Source organism: Xiphophorus hellerii, chromosome 20 (assembly GCF_003331165.1).
Source record: "Xiphophorus hellerii strain 12219 chromosome 20, Xiphophorus_hellerii-4.1, whole genome shotgun sequence".
NCBI lineage: Eukaryota > Metazoa > Chordata > Actinopteri > Cyprinodontiformes > Poeciliidae > Xiphophorus > Xiphophorus hellerii.
This window is the reverse complement of record NC_045691.1, coordinates 9,768,428-9,789,074: the sequence shown is the minus strand read 5'-3', so window position 1 is coordinate 9,789,074 and position 20,647 is coordinate 9,768,428. Positions and strand designations below refer to the sequence as shown.

Below are 20,647 nucleotides of genomic sequence, written 5' to 3'. Positions count from 1 at the left end.
AGAGAACTGGGAGCCCTAAGATGGATGGTTTGAATTTTGAACTGAGGTTCTGTAAAGAGAAAATATACCCATGGACAAAATACCTCCTCTGTTAATGACCAAAAAAGTCCACAATGGTCCCTGAAATAAGTTTAAATTCACTAAAATACTATTATGAAAATATATTACAATTTTCTTTTGCAATTTTTTTTTCTTGATTGTAAAAATGAATATCAATATATGAATGCTTTCACTGCAATAAAACTACAAAATAAGATTAATTTAAAAGCTTTTAAGATCACAGATAAAACCTGAAATAAACATGGAACGTTTTATTTTTTTAATATATCTGGAGTCTCAGGGGTTAAGGACATCCACCGGCATCTGCATCAGAAATGTAGATGGTTTTGAACTTTTCAAGCAGTCTTATGTGCTTCTCCAGTTCAGTCAGTTGCTCCTCCATGTGGATCTTGCGGGCTTTCTGCGATGGGGTGTATAGGATGAAAGGAAGGCCCTGATATTCATGATGCACTTCATGCCATTTCTTCTTCAAGCCCTAACAAGAAGATGCAAACATGGGAACTTGACATCAGACATTATTCTATCTTTACATTTCTTTGACTTTCTCTGTCCAATTGTATTTACTTCACCAGAGGTTTTAGATGTTAGATGTCTGTTGTTAAAGAAAACAAATGCAGCATACCTCCAGGGCAGCTTTTCGCTCGTCCTCTGACACTTGTCGTGTGGCCTGCTTCTCCTTTTCAAGTCTCTCCAGGTCATCCCTAGCCTGCTGTTCAGCTGCACGGCGCTGCTGCAAGTACATGGGTACCTGACCAAAATCCTGCAGGAACGAAAAAGAAACTTCACGTCCACCTATAATTTGCTCAAATGTTCAACTGAGCTCCTACATGGAAAATGTAGCAGTTAACAGGAATATAAGCTTGGTTCAGCATCGTTGGACTTAGGGAGATTCTGAATATTATTCCATTTTCAATTCATAAAGTAGATAACATCCAGGTGCTGTTGGTCAGTCACTGAAAGGTTAGAAAGGTTAAAAATAGCACTCATGGCCCAGGACTTGTCAGCATTAGCCACACTTTCCACAGAGTGAAGTGACAGGATGAAGAATAATACCTTTTTCATGACATATTTGGGGCTAAGTCCAGCGCTTTGGAGAAGCTGTTTGTGTGTCTGTGCAAAGTCTACATGAGAGGGCTTAGGCTTCACATCAGCTGTCTGTATGACACCCCTCTTGATTGGACTCAGTGGGTAGTTGGCCCGTACATGGAGCGGTGGCCTTACTGCAGTGATAGTACTGGTTTTCTGGATGCCTTCAGTCCCTGTCCCTAAAGAAAAGCAAATATCAGGTGGGTTATATTGACAGTACAAAAGCAAATCCTCATGCAGTTGTTTGAGGAACTTACTCTCAGGAGCTTTGGGGCGCTTTGCGTTTTTCTTGAGGTAGTTCGATGGAGAAGGCAATTCAAGTTTTGCTGGTCCCATCGTCTTCCAAGCCTGTTTGTTTGGCTTCTGATCAAGCAGAATAGTTGCCAGGCGCTTGGGTACATACCTATCACAACATAGAATATCTTCAATAACACTTGAGGAGAAAAACAACAACAAAAAGGAATAAAACAGAATTCTGGTTTTAAATGACAAAAAAAAAAAAATTCCCACTTCTGTATTCTAAATTTAGAGGTCAACTGTATGGTTACCACCTTTCATAAATGAAAATAAGAGACGCCCACCACGGCGTCTTGGAGGCAATGACCACTATGGTTCAGGTCGCTAATTCTCATGGGATGTGCTGCTTAAAGTGAAGTCACTCACAGTGAATAAAGCATTCTGAAATTTTAAATAAGTAAAAGTAGCAATACTTCATACTCATGTTACTCAATTAAAAGTAAAAATTATGGCATAGGAAAACTACTCCTAAAAGTTTTTTTTGTTTGTTTCTTTGTTGTTTGTCTTTCAAAAAGTTACTCAAGTAAATATAACTACTTTCTAATCACCTCTGGTCACACATATAGCTTAAAAAAAAGTTAAATAAATGTAACATTTGCTGCCTGTATTATGATTTGAAAGAAAGTCTGATCATCCAACGGTCAAGTCACACTAATAGAAAAAAATATATATGATCAATGAAAACTATATTCCTCAAAAAGGTCTAAATGAATTACACAAAAGGTTCTACCAAAGCCTGGTTGTTGTAAGTTAGTCCCTGTTTACATGACAATGATCCAACAAAAATGGAATTTTTGTTTCGTTTCTGTTAACACATTTACATGAAGACATTCTAATTACAGTCTTTGTTTACACAGTAACGGTACACATCGAAAACGTGTAATGCTCTCGCCACGCCACGAAAAACACGCACTATGTGCCTCTGATTAGGGTACGGTTGGAAAAAGTGGGATAACTTTGCTGAAACACGTTATTTGACCTTTCACGGTGTCCGTAGTTCTCTAGATAAGAGCGCTTAACAAGCGAGTGCTTGTTGTGAGCGCTGAACAAGCACACGCGTATTTTGCTACCTGGGCGGTGCGGAGCGGTGAAGAGACGCTGAAGGAACCGTATCTGATGGGAAAACACGAATTGTAATAACACCAGCATTGTCAGTAGTTTCTTCTTCTGTGGATTGTAGGAAGCAACTATGTTTTGCGTCATACTATGCATGAGCTAGGGATTCCCTGACAGAAAAGATCCATTTACTCTGTTTACAAGATAGCGGACACCGGTACGTTCCAGAAACGTTGCACTCTGGAACCCGTTTTCAATCTGTGCCGTTGTCAGAGAAAACATTCGGTGGTTTCATGTAAATGTACAGTAACAAACGCAACAAAACTCTTCCATTTTCTCCAGAAATTGCTGTCGTGTAAACGGGGCCTAGTGTCTGCAACATTTCTGCAACGTTTCTCCTGACCGGGGTTGTCTGTCATCAGGCTGATGACAACCGACAATTTGGCTTGATTCAATATTTCCAGTGTTTTATTGTGTCCATTATTGATGCATTCAGTGTTTATGTGTGACAGATGTCTATCGGATATTTAGTACGGAACAAATTGCGTCTCGTATCGGTTTTGGATCGGTTCGGTACTCCATTGTAAAACCTGGGCTAAATTCTTCTTCGTTTTAATTTTTAAGTGACTTGTACAACTCACCTTGGTGGTTTTTGTCCGGGGTCCTTTGAGATCCAGTCTTGAACGCTTCCTTTTGCGTTGATCGCTTCAGACATCGCAAAATTGTGAACACACTTCAAAAAAAGTTAAAGCACCTACCTGGCTTGTTGCTAGGTAACTTTCTAACAAGTCTTTAAAATTCTAGTATTATTATTATTCAAACATCTCAAATTCTGTCCAAAACAAAATGTGACTTATTTTATATTAATATGTAAAATTCTATTATAATTCAAACACCTAAAATTCTGTATAAAGCTAAATAGGATTTATTTCAGTTTATTTCAAACACTGTTGTAAAAATAGACAAATTTATTTGTATTTAAAATTATGGAGATTTGTAATCATTTAAATGGATCTGCTGGACAGATTAGAAATTAGGCAGCTGTGAATGCGGGAAGGGCCATATTTTCTGGCTTGAAGTTGTCTGACGTTAGTATATCCCACTGATAAGGCATTATACTGAAAAGTACTGTGAAATGGTGTGAATATATGACTTCTGGATATATTCTCTAAAATGTCTAAACAAAGTAACTTCTGTTCTCCAGTCTCAGTTTAGGGATTCACATCTTAAAAGACACACACATAAAAATTAGCTAAATAAAGATCATTTTATGAAATAGATGTGTGTTTGGTTTTCTACATTATTCTTTAAAAAAGTATATATATATGAAAATAAATTTTACTCATGAGTTCAATTTCTGAATTTTTTTATTTAATATCAAGTTTCATCTGAGTCTGAGAATTAAGTTGCAGACTTATATTTGTTTTCTTTATTGGACATTGAGTTTTCCACAAAAATATAGGCTAGAAGAAGACCTATAATAAACAATGAGTTTGGTAATGACTGGTTAAAGTGGCTCAACGTCTCCTTTTTGTTGCCGTCTTGGATGCAAGTGATTGTTCTTTTCTCTTTTTTGCCCCTGAAGTCTTGGATTCTGATGGCTTGGTCGTATTTTCTGATCCTGTTGGTTGAAATGAACAAAGACTGAATTTTACAGTTAATTAAATATAAAAATTACAAAAAGTGATATGCACTCAAAAGTTCTAGTCCTCAACAAACCATAAACTTTAATATCTTCTATGTGCTTTTCAGTGCATGCCCGTAAAGTAAAAGGAAGATAACATAATTTTTACAAATATAAATGTGAGTTTTGTGTATTGTGCGTATGTACTCATTAACAATGCCCCCAAATAAAATCCAGTACAACCAATTGATTTCAGTGTAGAGCCAGTGTGTATATTTTAAGCATCAATTAGATTAACTTGAGGGCTCCTGCTTACTCTTGAGGAGCTGCAGACGCTCATTGTTCAGGTGGGGGAATGCATGGACAATAAATTTGTTAATGTAACCCATAAACCTGGCCTTTGTGGAAAAATGGCAATGTTGTTCAGTTGTTGAAAGCATGCCAAAAAATCCCTCTTCCACAATTAGTGTGGGAGATACAGCAAGTTAAACTGAACTTTTTTTTTTTTTTTTACCAGACCTGCTGAAGATTATGTAGGGTAGAAAACTAACACCCTGAAAGCAATATGCCTAAGGTGGAAAGTAATGGTGGCAGACAAACATTCTGTGAGGATGTTTTTATTCATCAGAGGAAGGGGAGCAAGTCAGAATGACAGTAAGATATTGAGGTAAATGGAGGATAATCCTGGGCAAAAAAAAAAAAATTCTAAAAGACTACAAACTGGGTTCACCTTTCACCAGGGGAACCCTAACCATATAGCCAGGGCTGCAATGGAAAATTTGAAATTATTTGAATTTTCTTCCACCCCTGGAATATTCTTACAGGGGTGAAAATTCAAATAATTCAAATTTCAGTTGAGCAGAGTTATCCAGGTACATTAAATAAGATAAACTGATCAAATTATATAGAGTAAATTTTCTAAGTTTCTGTTGTCAACAAAATAAATACCTTTCTTTGGACCTTTTCCTTTAGGGGATGTTTTTCTTGTTTGGGGTAAAGCCTTCTTTGGTTTTGCTGTCTCCAGCTCCACCTCCACAGGATAATGATCACTGATGTTTCCAGCCTTGGAGAGTAAAAACATGAAATTATAAATCTTAGCACCTATTCTGTGCTCTAAAATGTCTGAAAGTGTCAACCATTTTTCTGAGATGCAGCATTGCTAAACAATAATAATGATAATAATAAAGCATACTTCTTCATCTGTCAGCCCAAACTCCACTTGAAAGTTGAAAGACTTTGCAGAGTCAGGAACAATGGCATCCAGCATTTCTTTCCCATACACCACAATCCTATTTGAAGAAGATAGTATCACAATGCATTTTATTGGTGCAGTTTTCAACATGCCTGCAAAAACATTTACACGTTTACATTTATATATACTATTATTGGATAGTACTTTAAGCAACAGTAGACATGTTTGCAGTTCATGATTTGTTAGAGGGAATAAAATTCAACCATGCAGATTCAGTCAGGTGAAGAAGAAAGTACACTATTTTTAAGATCTAAGTTTAACGCATTGAGGCAGGGTGCAATCCTAGAGGTCACCAGGGTCCGATACTAAATAACAATGAGGGGATCTATAACAAAAATGACAAGATAAATTTTTTTTTATAAAAATCAAGGTAATTTATGGCAGGTAATTAACTACTGTAACCTACCTGCAAACTTCAACAAGCTTAGACAAATTTGGAAACAAGGATATTGAAACATCCTTCTCAAGCAAGATGATATTTCAATTTATTGAATTTAATTCATTTAATTCAATTTAGGAATTAAATATCAAGAATTTATTTTTATTCAAAGTGTGCTAAAAATGTGCGCACAGTGTGTATTGATGACAAACTGATGTAAACTCGTTATCTAATTCCAAGACAAAGTCATTTTTATTTTGTCCTGACTCATTAAACCTCAAGTTAAAAGTGACAATCTGCTGTTTTATTAATGTTGTAGAAACAAAGATGTTTGTCCTTGACACCTAACATGTATCTCACCTGTCGTAGGTGTGGTCATTATGATTACTAGTCGTGGTGTCAACATCGTCATCTATCAACCAGTAGAAGGGATCAGAAGAGATGCGGATTGATTCCTTTTTCTTCTTGGAAAGATATCGACCATCTGCGTTGAAGTCCCCCAATATCATGATATTCTGCCAAGGACAAAAAAATAAAAGTCACAACCACACATTACTGTACACAAGTATTTAGAGTAGTGATGATTGTTAGTGTTTGTAAGCAAAAATGCAGTTTTACTTTTTATCCTGCTCCCCCAAGATTTCCTTCATTGGCAGCCTTCTCAATTACTTTAGTGTTAAAAGACATTAAAAACGAGCCCACTGACCTCTTACTGTTTGTAATAACAGAAAAGATCCACAATAAATGAAAGAAATCATGGTGTTACTCAATGAGTGATTTACCAAACACATTATCCAACATCTCACTCACATTTTTAACAAGACAGTGACACCTGGTGTTTGAAGAGTTTCTCCTCTGACTTACAGTGAAGAGATGGCTGAAATGATTAACTTCTGGCTGAATTTTAGCAAAGCTATTAATAAAAACTCTAATATTACCTTCCAATTTTCAAGTTGCATATCTTTATATAAAATGTAGCAACTTACATTAGTTTCCCACTTCTGTCTGACAGCTTCGACCACATCGTAAAGCTCATCAAGTTCCTTTACTGAGTCTTCTGGCTTGGTGTGGACCGGAATCAGGACCAGGTCTTCTACAACTGAAAGTGGACGTAAAAGCAAATAACATAGGCCCAGATCCACAGTGCACCTAAATAGATGGGAGCTCAAATAAATCTTTAGGTTTAAAATAAATTAGAGGCCTCAGTTCAGTGTTTTCACATATTTCATGTCAAAATTTCTCCTGGTTCACATGATCTCAGTCCTTTTAAGCCCCAAATAAAACACAACATTTGACCATACATTCATAGCAGATATATTTATAACAGTTATACATAAAGTATTTACTCTGCAAAAACTGCTACACATACCAGGTTGGACAGGACAGATGGATGGATGATAATTGTATGCAGTAATATAGGAATCAAAGTATGTGCATATAAGTAGCTTTCATTCTCTTCATACATACTTATACACATTTGGAAAATATTTAGTCAAATTTCATATGTTTCCAAACTGTGTAGAAACCCTGTCATTTCACTGTGAAAAAAACCTGAACATATGGTAATATTTAGTCATGATAAACTGCTCTTCTGGTGCAGCACAGCATCATATATATTCATTACTGTATGACTTTTATGAAGTGCTCATTACAAGAACATTTTTCATGAAACACCATCAGATTTGAATGAAGCAAATGTTGCAGGCTTATAAAGATAAACCACAGTGGTTTGACTGCAGTGAAACCATGACCTTGTGTTGTTGCTGATGATTTTAAAGAATTTAGCTGAGAATAATGTTGTAATATTTTATAACCTAACCTCTAAGTAAAACTATAATATTGTATTTTTTAGTGTAGTGAGAGTAAGGGTTTCATCATGACCTTTACAACATATCTATCATAGAATGAGTTAAATTAAACTATTATAAAGACTTGAAAGGTAGGATATGAAGACTGGCAAAAAGAGCAGTCATCATATCCTGGCAAATTGTCTGATGAACTGTTTCATTATTTATATGTTAACTTGCACTGTGATCTGACGTTTCATTAATGTGGAACAGCACACACCTGTGGAGGGACAGTTGAAGTGCAGGATGAAGGGCTCTCTTGCGAAGGCATCTACATCTCCAACCTGATTATCTTCATACTGATACTGAGCTGTAAGATTGACCTCATCTTCTCTGAAACACAAACAATAATAAGAATAAAAAAGTTTGTTACTGTTTTGTGAACACAATTTTAAAGCTTTTTGAGTACATGAGAAGTCAAATTTTTGGAGGGATTTGTAGATTTTTACCGCTCAGAGTGCATCAGAAACTTCATGAAATTGTACTAATTGTTTATAGCATAGATTTAACAGGGCATCAGAAACATCTCTCAAACATTTTGGTCAAGATTGGTCAGATGTACATCCCAGGATCCCAGAATGAGGATCCCAGAATCCATAACATTCTCAAGGTGTTTTATTAGCTTGAGGCCTGCTGACTGTGGAAGCCATTGGAGTTTAATGTTGGTGGTATTTTCAAAATATCAGTTTGAGATGACCTAACCTAAGTGGCATCATGCATTATCCTTCTAGAATAACCCACCAGAAGATTGAAAACTGCAGTCATCAAGGGATGGACATAGTCAGCAAGGTTGGAGGATAACACTCAGATAACTGTATAATATGGGGCCCAGAGTTTGCCAGGAAGCCAATACCCCACATTACTGCACCACCAGCAGCAGCTTTAAACATTGATACATGGTAGAATAGATCAATGTTTTCATGTTTTTTACTCCTAATTGTGACCCTTCAATCTTAATGTGCAGCTAAACAAGGAGATGCTTTTTTAAACCTGCTATTGTCCAGTTTTGGTGAATCTGTGAGAATTATTGTCTCAGCTTCCTGTAGCTTGTTGGAGTGATAAATGTTGTAGCCCATTGGCTTAAAGGTTTGATGATTATCTGACCTATTGTTGGTTTTTTATTACTCAAATCTTTGGGAGAAAAAACATTTTTAAGCCATAAATAAGAGGAGATTTACTTTCAGCTGTTACTTTCTGTCCTATTTCTAACAATACATAAGCAAAATTGCCTCCTCTATAAAGGGACAGTGTTGTTTGCTTTTGATGTAAGTTAGATTTTGAGTTTCTAAATCCTCACCACATGAAGTTGCTTATGTCATTCATTGTTCAATATAACAAAGCATAACACATTAGTTTAACAGAGACTTGAACGTTTAACTTTTAATTCTACATTATTAGCAGTAAATCTCTCCCCACCTGTAGAAACAAACAAACTGCTCCTTGTAGGTGTTTCTGCCCAGACTGGAGCTGCAGATCATTTTATATGGATGATCTCTGTTGGATCAAATGCAACACAAGAAGACATAATGATGACACATAATGCTTTTATGAGTGTCAAGGGTTTTATCCATTGTCTACACTAAGATATTTCGTACTTTACACTTACGCAGTACAATTGAGTTTTTTAAGCAACGTCTCCATGGCTTTGCCGCTTTTATCTACCACCTCGAGTATCACAATTACACTGTACTGAGAGATTATCTGGGAGAAACACAAACCAGGTAAACAATATGTCTACATTGCATCATATATCTCATTATTAAATGCTGTAAAGATGAAAATAGTTCTATTACCTTAGTAAGGTGCTGGGAAACCATTTTGTCTGTGACTTTCTGATGTCCCAAGTTCTTCACATTAAAGGCTGCGACTTTCATTTTGACCTGTTTAGAAACAAAAAAAGATAATTTAAATGAATAAACAAATGAAAAAAAAAGAAAAGTCACAAACTGCCGGAGGAATTTGGTGAAATAAGAACATAACCACAGAGAAGCTATGTGGTTAGGCTCAACTGTGTTGTATAAAGCAACTGTCTGTTTCACACGGTCAAAATACCCCAACTAACAGGACACTGTGAACAGAAAACAACAACAAAAAAATCCTTATAGTATTGTTTCAAAAAGTCCAACACAAAAATTGATTTTTTGATGCAGAAATAGTAATTTACTGGAAAGTATGTCAATGTACTGAATAGTACTATTTGCACTAAATACTAGGAAGGGGCACTTTTTTCATGAAATTCAGTATGAGTGCATCATGGAGATGATTTAGTTTGTAGTTTGGTTTGGGTCAGGCCAATTTGCTGACCAACCAAAATAGTAGTTAGATGTTTGGGAATGTGCACAAGGCTTAAGTCCTGTTGTAATATGAATTCAACATCTCCATAAAGCATGTCAGCAGAGGGAAGCAGGAAGCGCTATGAGATATCCTGACTGGGCACACTTCACATTGGACCGCCGATCAGATAAATGAATGTTGCTTCTCTTTGTATAGTCTTTTAAAAACAGGACAGCTTGTCAAAACACTGGCAGGCCTTAAAATTTCTCAAAAGAACAGTATCTGAAAATCTGTAAACAGGAACAAAAGAACCCAGTGAAAATTGACCATTATTCTTAAATTCGTCAACTACTGCTTGCACTCTTGTAAGCGCTGAAGCCTTTTTATCTATGAGTGAATTGTGGGTTGGTTAGAGGTGACTTAGAGGTGACTTTATTTTGAAAATCTGCACTTGGCAAAAAAAAAAAAAAAAAAAAAAAACGTAGTCAAGTCCAAAGTCCCGAAGCGCTTTCATCTTTGAACGAAGCGCTTTCGTTTTTGAAAGCGCTTCAAAAACGAAGTGGTGAACACTTAAACTAAAATAAACTTTTAAAAGACAAATTTAGAGTAGGTCCTCTACATTTTGGCAAAGCATATTTCATCAAGTCAAAGAAATGGGTCATGTGCTGGAAATGCTGCCAACTGTAGCTCACTGATAACTCTTATGGAGTGTTTATTAAAATGGAAGATAAGAAATGTAGTTAAACCGCCAGACATGTTTTGCATGAATGTTTGTTCATGCAGCATTTGGATGTTTCTTTCTTCAATGTGTGGGAGTAAAAGGATGACAATAATTGATTGAAGTAATGAATGGAAGCACAACTCCATAGTCTCAACACTGTCAAAAGCAATGAAACAAAAATATGTTTTATTTTATAGATTCTAAAAAAAAGAAACTAACATCACCAAATGACTGACTAATTACTGACTAGTAAAGGAAGGAAAAGATTGTGAACTCAGTAGAAGAAAGTTCTTACCGTTGGAGATAAATCAGACGACTTTGGAAGTGTTGCAGTGTTATGTGTCTGCACACAGACGCTTCACTCTGCAGTAATACAGGAAGTGTCTCTGTTGCCCACAACCTCAAAGCATATGAACCTTTGTACGCCCAGCAGCATATATCTTATCAGATGAATAACAAGTGTCCTGCTTCTGTGCAAGCATTTAGAACCATGTCACTTTTCTGCATCACAGATCAGAGGGACCAAAGTTCAACATAGAAAGAAATATTCTGCTTGATTAAATTAACTCCCACAAACTTTCCAGGAAGAGCAAAGTTCTTTTCAATGACAATATTCTCCAATCTTCCTCACGGGGATTTTCCCATGAGGCTCTGAGGAAAGGTTCCTCATTAGAGGTTCTTTATTTGAAGTTGCAGTTTCCTCTGAAAATATGGTTTCATTCATTTAGTGGTGCTTTGAAAGAGGAATGAGAGAGCAGATTAAAAAAGAGGAAGTGAAGCAGCTGCAGATCCATCAGGACATAAGAGACAACAAATACTTCCTCTTTTTCCCCTTTGTGTAATTTTTGTGACCTGAGATCTATCAGTTAGAACACGGTCCACCTGCTGTCAGTTTGTAAACAGAGTTAAAAATTCATTAATGGTAATTCATTACCAACTTTGTTGCTTTCTTCTTCTTTAACATTTTCAGACATTTTGACTTCTTAACATGATATTGCAGAAGTTTCATATTCAGATAAATAAAATCCCTTTAAAAAAAGAAAGTAAAAGAATAAATATCCTACAAGTACCTTCTTCCAAGCACTTCTACACCAAAAGACACTTAAACTTTTAAGAGACAAGTATTTTCAACATGAAACTGCACAGCTAAAAGGTTGACCGCATCCATTTAGCTGATTTCCAGGGATGGCCCTTTATCAGTCAGACTTCCTGTCAGTGACCAAGAAGAATGACAGGAAGAAATACTGCAGCAAAGAAGCCGAAATTCAACCCCTTCTAGCCTAGTGGACAAACTCAGAATGCTTTGCAGTTTTCATTTTCTGCTAAAAATCAATTTAACTAAGAATTTAGTTGCTTAAATTAAAAGATGACTGAATAAATGCAGAAAAATGATTTTCATTTCAGCTGACAAAAACATCTAGTTTTTCACATTTTATTTTTAGATTAATAATAAACATGATGAATGCAAAGACATAAGATTTTTAACACTAACAGTTATTTAATTACATCAAATGTGAAAAACAATCTCATCATTTATTGTCTGAAATCATAAAAGTAAAACAACCAAACTTTCTGTATTGTTTGAGGCTAATCATACAAACCAAACTGTTTAGAATTATGTTGCATTCAATGGTGACAAAGTGCAACATTCAGTTAACTTGTATCTGAAACTGATTGAAGCAGCTTTTAGTCTAAGAGATTAAGCCTAAATTTGGCGGTCTGAGAACACAGGGATCTGTTCACAGCCTGAGATAAGAAGCTGAATTATCGGAAAACTAATGCAAAAACAAATTTACATGCATGAATATTTCTTTTCAACTCAGATCTTATTTGGAGGAATCAGTCAACAGTGACTGTGGATTAACACAGGCTTTGAAGAAAGCTGATGTCACCTGTGGGTTGATGATTTATTGGCGATGAAAGTAGAATGTTTAAAAAAAGAGCTAATTGAATAGGAAAAGCAGAATATTTTTACAACTAAAGTTTCATTTGGACCAGCTTTCAGGAGGAAGTGGTGTGAGTTGGTGAAACTAAAATACTGAGATTGGAGTGAATGCTACAAAAACAAATTCTAAACCATGGTTGAATTTTTTTACATAAAAAAAAAAACATTTATTCTTCAATCTTTCTCATGTTGAAACATTTTTCTTGTCTTAGCAGACATCCAAGAGTCAAAAACAGATCCGATTGAGCTCAGTCACTCTGGACAGCAGTTTGCTGTCAGTCCAAATGTCCAGCATGTTTGTTAATCAATTTCTTAAAGCTGTACTCTTTGCTGTAAGGTTGTCACTGCTCATTCTGCTGAGTGTCTGTAATGGTGGAAACGGCGCCCTGGCCTTTGCTGACATCGCTAATACACGCCCATTGACCGTCCATGGACTCCTTCCACAGTGTCACCTACAGGCACAAGAAGGTACACAAATCTTTACCTTCAGCTTTTAGATCTCAACCACATTTATATTTGTACTTATCAAGACTCTTAAGAACGTGATGGTATATTTTACCTTGTTGTCTCCACCAGAAACTGCCAGTATATTTCCGGTAATGGACCAGCTGACGTGCCAAACCACATCGTTGAACTTGTGGAGCAGTTTGACCGTCCAGGTGTTGCCAGCAGGGTCGTCACACGTCCAAATAAACACACGCCCATCCTGGAAGTGACATAAAGAAACAGATGTTCACATTTACAGGATGAAACCCCTTCAATAATTATTTTTAACTTACTCAAAATGTATCTACAGTAATGAAACTCATTCAATAGGTCACACTCTATTAGCAGTTATACTTAATTTAGCCTGGCCATAAAAAGAAAAATCTTAATAAAATAACTTTTTTCTTTTTTAAACCACCAACCACCTATAAAACATTATAGTTTTATGGCTCCACCTAGTGGTAAAAGTAAATAATTGAGTGCAAAGCAAAGTACTACATTCTCTTTAGTGTTTTATAAGGGATAAAAGAAACAATAACTATGTTTTAGAAAATGAGTCTAGTAAACCCACAGGGATTTACACCTTAAGACTTTACCTGGGAGCAGCTAGCAATGGTGCTGGTGGGAAGACCGATGGAAGGAGCCCAGCCAACGTCTCTCACCCAATCACTGTGCGCCTCCAGCTTCTGGTCCTCCTTCCACTGACCGTCCTCCTCTCTGCATAGAGGAAGCAACACTTAAAGCATAACATATTGGGTTTTTAAGTGGATGCAAAAATAAATACTTGACTGAAAAGGTAATTGTTCACATAAGAATTTCCAGTTATTAGTTATTTACCTTAAAAAGATGTTGAAAGTCTACTAGCAGGACATACATTTGTAAAATATTAAAGGAAGTTTAATTATGTAACACAAAATGCTTAAAATTAACCAAATATGACATTTCTGCATTCTTTGTCTTGCAGAAAGAACTAGCATGTAAAAAAAAAAAAATCATAAATACGCAAAAACAAATTACTTAAACGCTTAGCATGAATCTTAAAAAAGGCTTATAATCACTATTAAACTATCTACTTAAATAAGAATTAAACAAAAAGCATAATCACTACAGATATGTTAGGACAACAGAGACTCACTTCCAGAGTTTAACCAGGTTGTCACAGCCTCCAGAGACGAAACGTTTGACATAGTTTGGTTTCTGTCCAGATGGTTGATCGATCAGACTGCCTGGGACTACAGCAGGAGCCCAACTGACTGCATTACAGCCAATCTGCAGCAAAAATACACCTTAGATTTACACTAAACACACTCCTCAAAATGAACAGCAAAGAAAAATAAACAAAACAATGACAGGAATCATAGACTACTTCTACCACTTGACTCACAGTGTGTGCATTGCTAATCTTCTTGACGTCCCACTGCTGATCTCCAGTAAATGTGAGTAGAGAAATTGCCCCGTCTGAGCTTCCACAGGCCAGAATTAAACCAAATTCATATGGACCCCAGCAAACAGAGTTCACTGTGGACACAGAGGGATGGCGAAAAGAACAAGATCAACGTCTTCACAGAATGTTGAAAATTCTCTCAGAACCAATTCATCATTAGATGACTGAAGTCTGTCATGAAATATGGACACAGGTTGCTCTAAAGGGATAGGAAATACTCCTAAATGCAAACTGTACAATCCCTATAAATGAGATGTTTTAGTTTCTAAGCCACTGTGGCCAATAAAATAAGCGATGAATGCTTAAAAAAAGTGGGAAAATGCTGAAATTCATTTAACAGCAACATATAAGGACCACTGGGAAAAAATAAACAGTTTATTTACAATACAAAATGGAAAATGTGTATTATTTTATAATAAAAAGTAAGACTGGATTTAACATGCGCTAAAACTTTTACAGTTTTACATAGTGCTACTGATTATATTAAACATGCGCTTGATATATGCCTGCACTTCAATTTATGAACTACCTTGCTGTTGAAGTTTGTTATTCATTAAGGGAAACAAATGGTCAGTAGTTCAAATATTAACAAAAACATTGCAGCCAGACAAGGATTAGTTTTCTTCTCCACAGAATCAGCAGCTAAGCAGGAGGAGGAAAATAGATTCAAGGCCTATCTACCAACCTGACGATTCATGTCCAGTGTACTCGTACATCTTGTCCCAGGTTCCATTCTCCTCCTTCCAGATGATGACTTTTCGGTCGTAAGAACAAGAAGCCAGAATGTTGCCAAACATCGGGTGAGCCCACGCTACTTGCCACACGGGGCCTTCGTGTCTAAAAAGAACAATTATTGGAATTCAACATAAGAAATGGCTTCAATTCCACTTAAGTACAATGAATACAATAAATGAATATAACCTTTAAAATGACAAAAAACAACATGGCATAAAAGAAAAGAATAAATTGTGACCAGAGGAACAATGGAAAAATATTGCTTGTTATTTACTTTTGGATCTTGACAGTATGTAAAAGTTTTTCTTGTTGATTTAGTCCTCCTGGTTCTGTTTCTTACCCCCTGAGATCTGCCACCAGAATCTGTCCTCCATTCCTGACATCAAAGATCTTGACGGTGCGGTCAGAGGAGCAGGTGGCAAGCCGAGTCCCATAGTAATCCATCTGGGCATCGTGCTGAAACAAACACAACCGGGAATGCTCCACTGTTTCATGATTGGTTACCAGTGACACAAGCTGAAAAACTCAAAACATGAAACTGAAGAAATGAATACTAGTTTTTACCAGAACCAAATTTCAGATTCTGGGATTTTCAAAGACAATTCTGTATCTTAAACTACATTCTGTATCTTTCGAGGCTAATCATACAAACCAAAACATAAATGAGTCTGTTTTAAAACAGACTCCCTTCAACACCACTTTGCAGGACAATTTTATTTGCATAGCACATTTCAGCAGTGGGGTAATTCAAAGCGCTAAAAGATAATTAGAAAATAAAATAAAAACAAGCAAGCAAAACATTATGTTACTATAATCATTTTGTTGGTAGATAGTTATTAAATAATTATTTTAATTTTCCTTTTGTACTAATACACTACTTTTTAAATTGAATTAAATTAAATATGACATGGGCCTTTGCATACTTGTACAGAGGAATACAAAGGCTGTAAAAATATGAGGTTCCAAAACTACAAGGACGTTCCGATGACTCCCCATGATTTGAAGTTCTTTTTAAAATGAGATGCCTGACAAAGTGCCAGAGATACCCATTACTCTTGATGAACGTTATTTTGACAGTCAAGCTGACTTCCAAATGTAGCTGATGCACATTTTCTTAAGTATTAAAATTAAACTACATCTACAAAAAATGCTGCGAATACTGCAATTATAACAATCACGGTGTTTTTGCTGCTACGTGTCTATTTAAAATAAAAAGTAATAAAAAGACTATATTTTTCGTATACAAATTAATTGCAGTTTCATGTTTCTCAAATAAACATGTCTGTAAAATACAATAATAACCTTAATATACAGTAATGTGCTTCTGATAAACGTTTACAGTAAACAAATGTTCATAATTACTAGTTAGATGCTTTCTTGATTACAAAGTGCATCTCCACGTATTTTATAAGTGATAAAAACAGATAAATGTTATAAATGGGCAATATACATTTCTGTATATTGCCAAAAAGCATATAAAACAACGTGTCAATAAAGATAATTCTTAACACTAGCCCCTTATGTTAGCTTCGAGCAACAACGACATATTACGGGAATGAAAAAAAAAGAATGAAATACTCACTATCATGTCCTCATGCGAGGTGTCCACTGTGTTAATAACAGAAACCTTTAAATCACAAAAAGATCATAATTAAGCACAAATCACAGATAGAGTTTGCCTCCTCTCTTTAGCCACTGTGCTAACGAATTGCTAACTATGCGAGGACGTCAGTACTTATTCATGATAAGTATCATTGTTGTCCTGAAGCAGTTTGACCAGCAGCCAGCAGCTAAGTTTATAAGTACTCAAACTCACCATGACTGTTATTTAGTCCTCCTAAAAATATTTACTCAAGTATATGTCAAATTAATTCTCCAGGTTCACCAAACAGTCCGACGTGGCAAGCAAGTACAGAAACCGCTTCCACCGAGTCCCGCCTTCCTCCCTACCGGGTGGAACAACGAATGACGGAGGACGGTTCCACCTAACAAGACCGAGCTTCAGGCAATTTTCTTAAAAGTGTCAGAACAGTGTGTGTGTGTGTGTGTGTGTGTGCGTGTGTGTGGGGGTGTTTGGAGCTACTTAGGGGTTTTGCTCAGTTTGCTTGATTATAATTTGTAATGGGGAGGGGCTGGTTGACCTTTGGAGACATTTATTAATATCTTTAAAATGATTCACAAACACTGGAGATAGGCACCAACACCCCTCCCAAGCCCAGAGGGATAGGACTGTAAGAAAATGAATGGATGGATGGATGATTCAGAAGAAAACTTTTGCTGCACAAAAGTTTGACACCAATTTTGTTCTCTCAAGTCTCAGAAGCAGGTTGGAACAAAAGTGTCTTCAGTAGATTATCCAGAGTCTCTGGTTATTTATGCTTACTAACAAGCTCTGAGTTTTAATGATGAACTGTGTTTAATTCATGGTTTCTGAAGACTCCCCTGTTTATTGAAAATGGCATTTTACACTAGGTGCTTGCAGGACTTGCCCAAGGTGACAATTAATGATGCACCTCGATCCGAAGCCCCAACAAGTAAACTGGAGAAAGGTTTTAAGATGTATGCCTCGTTATGCATTCACAGATACTGAAGGTATGTTTTACTTTCTTTAAACTTTGTGACTAACATTAACTTTAGCTTATGCTAGTAGAGAATATTCTCAGACACTTTTCTTATAACAATGTGCTATTTAAGTATCTAAATATTTTAATCCATTCAATGTTTTTACCTTATTGTGTATTTATTTTCAAGTATATTATGTGTGTTTGTTATCGTTAATGTCAAGCAGAGACCAAGTAACGGGGGAGATTACGGTTCGGGCATTTTGCTTCCAAAGCATGAGGAAGCACATCTAGTCCCCATATCTTAAAAGTGGGGCATCACTGGTGTCAGAGTTCAAGTTCAGCTCACTGTCTAGGTTCAAAGTTTTTGCTTCTAGAAAAATATGGCCGTGTTCCTCAAGGTCTCCGTGTTATTTTGTTTTATTACTTTTGCATGCTTCTTGTGAAGAATTCAAATAGTATGGTGTTTACGGTGTGTACAGGCAGATCAGTTGCTAGGCTGTCTGGCTCTGGTCTGCTCACTGGTTCCCATGCGCTCTTTCTGGCTGAATACAGAAGTGATTCCATGGAAATAACACAGGGACAGCTTCTTTATTTACCATCCGTCTCCCCCCGGTAGTTTTAGGCTAAAGAAGCTGATCCGGAGTGAAGTGAAGGCTGCAAAATTTGCTGTGCAGCATTAGCTTTAACTTGTAGCGATGGATATTTACAAGCCACCACTTTGACAAAAGTAGTCAAAGTCTTTTGGACTTTGACTACTTTTTTTTTTTTTGCCAAGTGTAGATTTTCAAAATAACAGTTGTCTTTTTAATTCAGGATCGTTTGGAAATCCATGAAAGCATAAAAAGCCCATTATATTTGGAAGACAACAATGTTCATGGTATTGCTTTATTTGCTTCTGAAATACTACTTTTGTCTTTTCTAGCTGTCATGGTAACTCAAAGCGGAAGAAAGAGAGCCGCATTTTGCTCATGCGGTTATGAGGTCAGCGCGGTATGTGCAAAGAGCCCATAAGAAGAGCCCATAAGCTGCCTGTTAGGAAAAGGTATCCTTCCTCTGCTGAGAGAGAAATAAAACTTTATTACTTAGAGTCTTGTATCTGTGGAGTCAGACGCTCCAGCTTTACAGCAGAGCAGAAATATCTGAGTGTTTTTAGCTACAGCAGATGATGAAAAGGACCCAAATGTCTCTACCTCGTCTGGAAACGTCTGAGAAACCGAGTTTAACTTTTCATTCTCCAGACCTTAAAACTGAAGGTTATTTTCTCTTTTATTTAGTGGGACACTGAGGGGGAATAGGAAATACGACAGCTTGACCTTTGCCCTGTTTGCTTCAGATATCCCAAATAAATAAACAAAACAACAGAAAAAAAATATATAAATCAATTAAACAAATTATGAAGTCTCTGGGGAAAAAAAAAGTCTTTCAAAAATTGCTAGTTGACACCAAATCACCAGACTGAATACTTTTGTCATTATGTTTAAAGAGAAAATAGAAACGATCATGCAAATGGAAATTGAGCTTGTTTTAATTCATCATGTGATTAACTGATATATTGCTTATTGTGATTGGCTTGTCTCTGGCATTACAATCTTTTCATTTACGCAATTATCAGTGTTTTATTTCCTGTTAGGACCAGAAGAAGATGAATCTTCCCTCCGGTCCTCCACTGAGCAGCTTCCTTCTTCTTGGCTGGGTTTTTATTTTCCATCTCCACAACAAAGAGTCTGCTGAAAATAATTCATCTCTAAACTGTGTTTTTGTTTCTCCTTTTTATTTGTCTGAGCAGTGGGAGACTTTCATCATGTGTTCCACAGCAGCTTGATGCAATTAGACTCCGGTACCATCAGTAATGAGGCACATGGGTCGGCGTCATGTCCCTATGACTTACTTATCTGAGGCACCGCTGATGGGGGAGGTTTGAGATCAAACAGCCTAAAAACGACCTCACCTGTTCACAGTTTGAGTTGCTTCGTCACACTGAGCCGGTGGAGGCTGGAGGAGAGAATTCACAACAAGAAATTAACTCTGCTGTCCTCATGTGAAGCTGCTTTCAGTCCGAACTGAACCGCTAAGCTAAATCTGAATCCATTGTATAATTCCCTTGATCCATCCTGGTTCCCTTCATTATGGTTCCATTGATCCATCCTAGTTCCCTTCAGCTCCTGGGAGTTACATGACCATTTCTGATTTCTTTACAGGGATGTTCTCACAATCTGTCTGTCTGCTAAAATAAAAATGAATAAAACTGAAAAATCCTAGAAAATTATCTCTTAATATGGAGGTTGGACATGAAGATTTCTTTGAGATAAGACAGAAAAAAGAACAATGTTAAACATCGGGTACAACGTCATCACTGATATTATCTCAAATGTTATCTCCAATGTTTAACGTCGTCCAGGATCTTTAACATTGTCCCCAATTTTTTATTTTATCTCCAATTAACATTGTCCTTAATGTTTAAGGATGTTGCTGATGTTCATCATGTCTTAGATGTTTAATGTTATCTCCAAAGTTCAACGTAGTAGGAAACTTTTCTGGAGATAACGCTTGATTTCAGGGGACAGTGTTAAACATCCGAGATACGATAAACATTGGCAATAATGTTAAACATCAAGGATACCGGTAAGCATTAGAGATAAAAAAAAAACAACTTAAATATCCTGGATAATATTAAATGCTAAACATCGGACGACCGTTCTGACAAGATGCTGTCCTGGGCAGTTGCCCATGTCGCACACACACCAGACACCGCAACTGAGTAGAAGTACAGATACTAGTATGAAAAAATACTCTAGTAAAAGTACAGGTTTTCCTCAAGTAAAAGTAAAAAAATTGAAGTTTTGAAATGTATAAAAAGTAATATTTACCTCCAAGAAT

The 20,647-nt window shown here is 36.4% G+C and overlaps 3 protein-coding genes across 3 annotated transcripts; all 3 read right to left on the bottom strand.

Annotated features, from left to right (window-relative positions):
• Positions 1-305: 305 nt before the first annotated feature.
• On the bottom strand, positions 306-3,781 carry LOC116710897 (enkurin-like). The gene is made up of 5 exons (XM_032550191.1): positions 3,141-3,781; positions 1,404-1,549; positions 1,114-1,325; positions 683-820; positions 306-535 (listed from the first exon to the last, which is right to left on the bottom strand). Exons 1-5 carry the CDS (start codon positions 3,212-3,214, stop codon positions 344-346), a joined length of 762 nt encoding a protein of 253 aa, XP_032406082.1. The 5' UTR covers positions 3,215-3,781; the 3' UTR covers positions 306-343.
• A 67-nt stretch (positions 3,782-3,848) lies between these two features.
• On the bottom strand, positions 3,849-11,139 carry LOC116710896 (deoxyribonuclease-1-like). The gene is made up of 10 exons (XM_032550190.1): positions 10,892-11,139; positions 9,395-9,481; positions 9,208-9,302; positions 9,018-9,095; positions 7,822-7,934; positions 6,741-6,853; positions 6,115-6,269; positions 5,316-5,412; positions 5,072-5,186; positions 3,849-4,120 (listed from the first exon to the last, which is right to left on the bottom strand). Exons 2-10 carry the CDS (start codon positions 9,473-9,475, stop codon positions 4,017-4,019), a joined length of 951 nt encoding a protein of 316 aa, XP_032406081.1. The 5' UTR covers positions 9,476-9,481; positions 10,892-11,139; the 3' UTR covers positions 3,849-4,016.
• A 933-nt stretch (positions 11,140-12,072) lies between these two features.
• sec13 (SEC13 homolog, nuclear pore and COPII coat complex component) lies at positions 12,073-17,177 on the bottom strand. The gene is made up of 9 exons (XM_032550189.1): positions 17,023-17,177; positions 16,789-16,833; positions 15,547-15,662; positions 15,157-15,308; positions 14,412-14,545; positions 14,163-14,296; positions 13,624-13,744; positions 13,101-13,247; positions 12,073-12,993 (listed from the first exon to the last, which is right to left on the bottom strand). Exons 1-9 carry the CDS (start codon positions 17,023-17,025, stop codon positions 12,883-12,885), a joined length of 963 nt encoding a protein of 320 aa, XP_032406080.1. The 5' UTR covers positions 17,026-17,177; the 3' UTR covers positions 12,073-12,882.
• Positions 17,178-20,647: the final 3,470 nt, after the last annotated feature.

What these genes read in the sequence shown, in the direction of transcription:
- LOC116710897 (XM_032550191.1), bottom strand. Translation starts at nt 3,214, where the DNA reads ATGTCTGAAGCGATCAACGCAAAAGGAAGCGTTCAAGACTGGATCTCA. An exon ending in CCAAATATGTCATGAAAAAG is followed by an intron (nt 821 to 1,113) that starts GTATTATTCTTC and finishes TCGTTCCTGCAG; the next exon opens with GATTTTGGTCAGGTACCCAT. An exon ending in AGCGAAAAGCTGCCCTGGAG is followed by an intron (nt 536 to 682) that starts GTATGCTGCATT and finishes TCTTCTTGTTAG; the next exon opens with GGCTTGAAGAAGAAATGGCA.
- LOC116710896 (XM_032550190.1), bottom strand. Translation starts at nt 9,475, where the DNA reads ATGAAAGTCGCAGCCTTTAATGTGAAGAACTTGGGACATCAGAAAGTC. An exon ending in CTTCAACTGTCCCTCCACAG is followed by an intron (nt 6,854 to 7,821) that starts GTGTGTGCTGTT and finishes GTCCACTTTCAG; the next exon opens with TTGTAGAAGACCTGGTCCTG. An exon ending in TTGGGCTGACAGATGAAGAA is followed by an intron (nt 5,187 to 5,315) that starts GTATGCTTTATT and finishes TTACTCTCCAAG; the next exon opens with GCTGGAAACATCAGTGATCA.
- sec13 (XM_032550189.1), bottom strand. An exon ending in CTGGTGGCAGATCTCAGGGG is followed by an intron (nt 15,309 to 15,546) that starts GTAAGAAACAGA and finishes TGTTCTTTTTAG; the next exon opens with ACACGAAGGCCCCGTGTGGC. An exon ending in TTTCTGGTGGAGACAACAAG is followed by an intron (nt 12,994 to 13,100) that starts GTAAAATATACC and finishes TTGTGCCTGTAG; the next exon opens with GTGACACTGTGGAAGGAGTC.